Source organism: Gadus macrocephalus, chromosome 8, assembly GCF_031168955.1.
Source record: "Gadus macrocephalus chromosome 8, ASM3116895v1".
Lineage (NCBI taxonomy): Eukaryota > Metazoa > Chordata > Actinopteri > Gadiformes > Gadidae > Gadus > Gadus macrocephalus.
This window is the reverse complement of record NC_082389.1, coordinates 6516103-6522115: the sequence shown is the minus strand read 5'-3', so window position 1 is coordinate 6522115 and position 6013 is coordinate 6516103. Positions and strand designations below refer to the sequence as shown.

Below are 6013 nucleotides of genomic sequence, written 5' to 3'. Positions count from 1 at the left end.
TCTCTCTCTCTCTCTCTCTCTCTCTCTCTCTCTCTCTCTCTCTCTCTCTCTCTCTCGCTCCCTCTCTCTCTTTCTCTCCTCCTCCCTACCTCCCTCTCTCTCTCTATTTCTTATTCTCTTATCTTGGCTTCGAGTTGTGCAATGCACCTCACTCCTTGAATTTGTAACACCATAGCAGTCAAGGTAAGAATAACTCCGGCGGCTTCTTGTTTAAAAAGTTACGATTAGGTCGTTTGGGGACAGCGAGTGAGAAGGTGCAGGCATTTAATGTAGGCTATGTGATGACCCACGTCGCCCTCCATCGCGGATTTTTCCGCATTTAGAGTTAGCCTACATCAAGAAGACATAGATCAAAGATTTGCTTTGAATGTTTTATTTATATATTTTCATTATGTTTTCCATATTTAGAAACAATATACAATCGTATAACAGCCTTGTGAGTAAAAGATTAGAAAAAACTTTGAATAGTATTTTTTTTTTTATATACTGATTTAGCCAGAATTAATTTCTAAGGTTACCCCAATGGTAGAATACAGTAATACTGTACCGTGTGTTCTCTTTCTTCGCACCCCTACAGAGAAGGAGAGTACTACAGAGTTTGGTTTTCCAAACATATCAAACTAGGACGCTTTTACCAAGTTCTTAAGTCAGTTATCAGAGCTGTGCTTTTTTAACCTTTGAAGTGGTAAATGCAAAATTAAAAAAATATTTTGATGAGGAATCAACCTTTATCATAATTATTATATATATATATATATATATATATATATATATATATTATACACAACCTTTTCACTTCAACAGCAGAGGTTTTCCATCTGTCCTCCATTTTGCGAACAACACTGCACCCCTTGAACTTGAAGCACTGTCGACTCAGACATTCTCTCTCTCTCACTCCCTCTCTCAGCCAGCACTCTTCACGATGGACTTCCCAATAGAGGAGGCCGAAGCCTACTTCGACCACGACAACTTCAGCCTCACCAACTACAGCTACGAAGACTACCCCACGCTCTGCGAGAAGGCCGACGTGCGCTCCTTCGCCGCCGTCTTCCTCCCTGTCGTCTACACCGTCTGCCTGGTAGTGGGCGTGGCGGGCAACGCGGCGGTGGTGGCCGTCTACGCCTGCCGCAAGCACCTGAAGACCATGACCGACGCCTTCCTCACGCACCTCGCCGTCGCCGACCTCCTTCTGCTCCTCATGCTGCCCTTCTGGGCGGCCGACGCAGCCCGCGGCTGGGAGCTGGGCGAGGCCCTGTGCAAGGCCGTGTCCGCCTGCTACACCGTCAACTTCACCTGCTGCATGCTGCTGCTGGCCTGCATCAGCCTGGACCGCTACCTGGCCTCGGTCAGGGCGCGGGGCGTCGCCCGGGCTCTGCCGCGCCTTGAGCGGGTGTTCAGCCGCAAGCACTGCGGGAAGGTGTGTCTGGTCGCCTGGGTGACGGCGTTGGCCCTGGGCGTGCCGGATCTGGCGTTCTCCACGGTGAGGCCGCTGGGCGACCGGAACGTTTGTCTAGCGGTCTTGCCGCCGTACCTAGGCAGGGAGGTCAAGGGATGCCTGGAGATGGCGGAGGTGCTGCTGGGGTTCGTGCTGCCGCTCTGCGTCATGGCGTTTTCCTACTGGAAGGTGGCGCTGCTGCTGCGGGGACTTCCTGTCGAGAGTCGGGACAGGAAGTGGAAGGCGCTGCGGGTGCTGTTGACCGTGGTGGGCGTGTTTGTGTTCACGCAGCTGCCGTACAACGTGGTGAAGATCTACAGGACGGTGGACTCCATGTATCACGTGGTGACCCACTGTGGGACCAGCAAGGCTCTGGACCAGGCGGCTCAGATCACGGAGAGCCTGGCCCTGACCCACTGCTGCCTCAACCCCATCCTCTACGCCTTCGTGGGCACCTCCTTCAGGCAGCACATGATGAAGATGGGGAAAAGACTCGGAGAGAGAAGGAGGAGGAGACAGCAAACAACTGAGGATCAAGGGATGGACATGTCCTTTCATTCTCACAGCGCATCGCAAGAGACAAACACGTTCTCTGTATGAAGTGCTGGCACGAGGCTTTTACATGAGTGTACTATTTTTTGTTTTGTGCTTTGTATTCAACAACAATCCCCTACTGGGAAAAGATTGGATCTACTCAGTTACAAACCGAAGCGCTTCTGTCTGAAGCATCTATCAATCTGGTGTTGTAATGCCAAAATACTTGACAATTCCGGCCATTTGTTTTAGCAAGTTATTAACAACTTATGGTTGTGTAAACAACAGTGCTGTTAAGTTTTCCTGTTTATGGAATCACAACAGGGAGGGCTGCAATACTGGAGAGGTTTCAAACGAAATGTAAAAACAAGCAAACACATTTTGTCAACATGCGGTCGCCTGGATGTGGTTTAACCCTGACATCAATTTGCAAATAACACGATAGATTTAGCAAGAAGCATTTGTGTATCACTTTAGAAATTCTCTGCAGGAAGTGTTACCTTTATTTGTTTAGCTTTGTATTATAAATATATATCTGCAAGAAGGTCTTCATTACAAAAGCCAACGTAATCGCTATGTCATAGTGCAAGAGCTGAAGGAGCAGGCTAATATTGGCAGTAAGGACCCTTAATAGGGCACAATCATACCAGCTGCCCTTGTCATTTGCCTTTCCAAGTCATTTATAGGTTTATACACTTAATACTGTCAATATTAACTCATTATTAGCAACCTTGCTACTTGTAATTCTTAACCCTTTCAAATGAATACATTTCATACGGCCACGTCATCTCCATCCAAGTCAATACTGGTTTAGTAAGTGACTCACTCTGCAATACCGCTCTGACTTGACCTTTTTATCACAGTGAAAGGAGGAGATTACATTCTGAAACGGTCTACTGAACTTAGCTTGGATTCTACCACAGGAATCCGTCCCCTGGCCAATAATTCTAACTATCCCCAGCGGGCCTGAATCTGATTTGTGGTGAAGCACTTAATCATGTAGCCTAACCAATTAGAGAATGGAGAAGTCTGCACTGGATTCAACCTCAGACTTTTGTTTGACAGGGATTTTACTCTGTTTCTCACATTAGTTTGAGTTTCGTGCCAGTTTTAAACCAGATTTTCCTGAATCCCGATCCTGTAAATTGAGTTGACACTATTGTAAGTTGAAAAGGAATACACATTCATGTGACGGTGAAAAATACTAAAAGTCCAACAGAAAACATGTTTAATTGTAGGTTGGATCCAAGGGGGCATTTTTTAAGTCTCTTGCTCTGTGTAAACAGGTCATGTTCTAGCATGTGTCCTCACACAAGGAAACATTTGAAATCGTCTTTCATTTGTCCAACTTCTGTAGCTCAGCCATTTTAGCTCACTGTACATTGGCATAGAATGACCCCAGGGTACAATTTACATATTGAAAAAACAAAAACCATGAACTGAACATAGCAACGAGATGACACAGAAAACCCTAATCATATCAACTAAGGCACTTGCATCTGGCCTATGACAACAGACGCAAAATTAATAGAGACTAGGCATATTATTTATTTTAAATTAGGCAGTCATTTAGGCTTCGACGAACTACAACCAAAATCAGTTTAGTCTTAAATTAATACGAACAAATATTGAACATATTCAATACAAACTATGAATAGTTAATACAAAAACTTGGAAGCCCTCATTGGCAAGTTGCATTACAAAGCAAAGCAGTATAATTAGATCTGGCATTCCAACATTATATCAAGGATAGAAACACAACCGAAACATTGATAAATACAACAAAATAACCTATCCGATCAGAACTAGTTCTGACGGATAGGTTTGTCTAAAAGAATGTCATCAACGATACCCTGTACTTTAGACCATAACCCTGTATAACATATTGTTAAATAAATACCATTCATTTCAATACTGAACAGCCACAAGTGAGTCCCATTACTTCTGTAAAAAGGTACCAAGACAATGAAAACACTGTCACAGGCCAGACACTGAATCATGCGCCGCAAGGCAATGGAATGAAAAAATATATGTTACAAGTGCAGGGGGCGTCATGGGCTTCCACTGGTTAACTAAGAGCCAACCTTAGTAGCTACTTCAAGGTTTCCGATGTGCCCCTGTAAACCACACGCTGGATGCTAATTTCGCATCCTCACTTACCCTTTCCCTTACAAGTTCCCCGTTTAGTAAAAAAAAAATGAAGAAAGCAAAACAAAACAAACCGTAACAAGATTGCTGCCGTCGTTGTGACTTCAGGCTCAACGTTGCTGCACGCCTCGTTCATCTCTTCATATTTTGGCAGAGGGACATAGGCCGTTTCAGTAAACAGAACCTCTCGTAGGTTCATTTCTATTTAAGGGTAAGTCTACTTATAGGATGGCTCATTTTTAGTTTAGGGGAAGTGGCAGTGCAACAATGGAGAAAAAAAAGTAACAAACAAAAATCAATGAGCCATGGGTGGCTCATGAAAAGAGAACAGTTTTGTACAGTGACTGTAGCTTGTATAAACAAGAGTGGACTGACACTGTCAGTAGTTAAGGATCTGAACGTCAAAGAGGTCGCACACTCCTTCGTTGTCGTCCAAGTTGAAGTTGTAGTCCACCCCTGTGTGTGGAGGGGCACAGCATTGAGAAAACAAAGCATGGAGGGGCCCCGGGGCATGATGCAACACCTGGAGCCTGACTGCAGGTGGGGTTCATCATGCATTAGATAACGGAACAGAAAACTGTTTGGCACTCACCATCAGTGGACATCAGCTCGTCAATGAGGTCAGCCACACCTAGGGAAAACACACAGAGGAGGCTCAAGACATCCAGAGAGTCATGCTTTCCACTTGAAAGTTGCCAAGCTGTGTGGGATTTATTAGCTGCTCTGCCTGGTGTAAACAGCTAGTCCCCGGGCGGGACCAGTCCCCATGGTATGTTGAACTGAATGCCAATACAACGGGTCAATCCACTCCCCATAGCATAAAATAAATATTTATTGCATATTTCTTTGTGTGTCTTTATATATATATATATATATATAAAGAAAAACATTTAGGTAATTAGCTTTTCCTTTAGTTTATGGTTTAAACTAAAAGATGTATGACAAGATGAGGAAAGACAGCTGTTCCCCGCTGCACTATGCAGCACTCTCCGGTGCTGGCTTTCCATATCCTCTGTACTGTACTCTAAAAGCCAGATAAACTAAAAAATATAAATAAAATGGTTTGTTTCGCACAGATAAAATGTCCATCAGAAGAGTCTCACCCCCCCCCCCCCCCCCCCCCCCCCCCCCCCCCCCCCCACCCGTAATATATATACTATTTTGGGGAGAGTATGCAAAGTTGCACAAAGAAATGCACCTGCACCGGACGGGCAACGCAGTCGCCTTAGCGTACCTTGCCCAAATCCCTGAATCCGACAGCTCAGCTCGTATAGCAGCCTACAGGAGCCGGGGCTCTTTACCTTCCCTCTCCTCCTCCTTCTGGGGCTCCCCGGTCCCGCTGTGCCTCAGCAGGCAGCTGACGTCCAGCATGGAGTGGAAGTCCTGAACCACTAGGCTGCTGAGGGGCTGCCCCGACACCATCTGCTGCATCAGCAGAGTCACCGGCTGGCCATGGCACTCTGCAAATCAAACGATTTTTGTAGAAAAGGTTTTATAGAAAAGGGCAGAACAGCTGGACACGTACCTGGTTATCATTTTAGATTGGAACATTTTCTTTTTGACAATTTAAGGCGAAATGTTAAAGTTCTCAGATCCCAAAAAAAAAAGAATCAGGAGAAGCTGAATAAATAAAACATGTTTTCAAACTCAAAAATAATCGCTTGAATAATCGCTATTTCAACATTGGCCAAAATAATCGTGATTATTATTCTTCCCCATAATCGAGCAGCCCTAGGGGAGGCCACAAAGTGCTGGACCAGAGGAGGCTATACGTCAGTCGGCTATACGTCAGTCTGGAAGCATGCGAGTCATCCTCGATGTGCACAGTGTGTTGTCCAGCGGCTGGAGAGGAGTGTGTGATGGCCAGCAGGGGAACAGTGAGTCATCGTCTTGGAC

At 45.3% G+C, this 6013-nt stretch overlaps 1 protein-coding gene across 1 annotated transcript; it reads left to right on the top strand.

The window, feature by feature from the left end:
- The first annotated feature begins 3 nt into the window (after positions 1-3).
- Positions 4-3888, top strand: ackr4a (atypical chemokine receptor 4a). The gene is made up of 2 exons (XM_060058433.1): positions 4-183; positions 908-3888. Exon 2 carries the CDS (start codon positions 923-925, stop codon positions 2033-2035), a length of 1113 nt encoding a protein of 370 aa, XP_059914416.1. The 5' UTR covers positions 4-183; positions 908-922; the 3' UTR covers positions 2036-3888.
- Positions 3889-6013: the final 2125 nt, after the last annotated feature.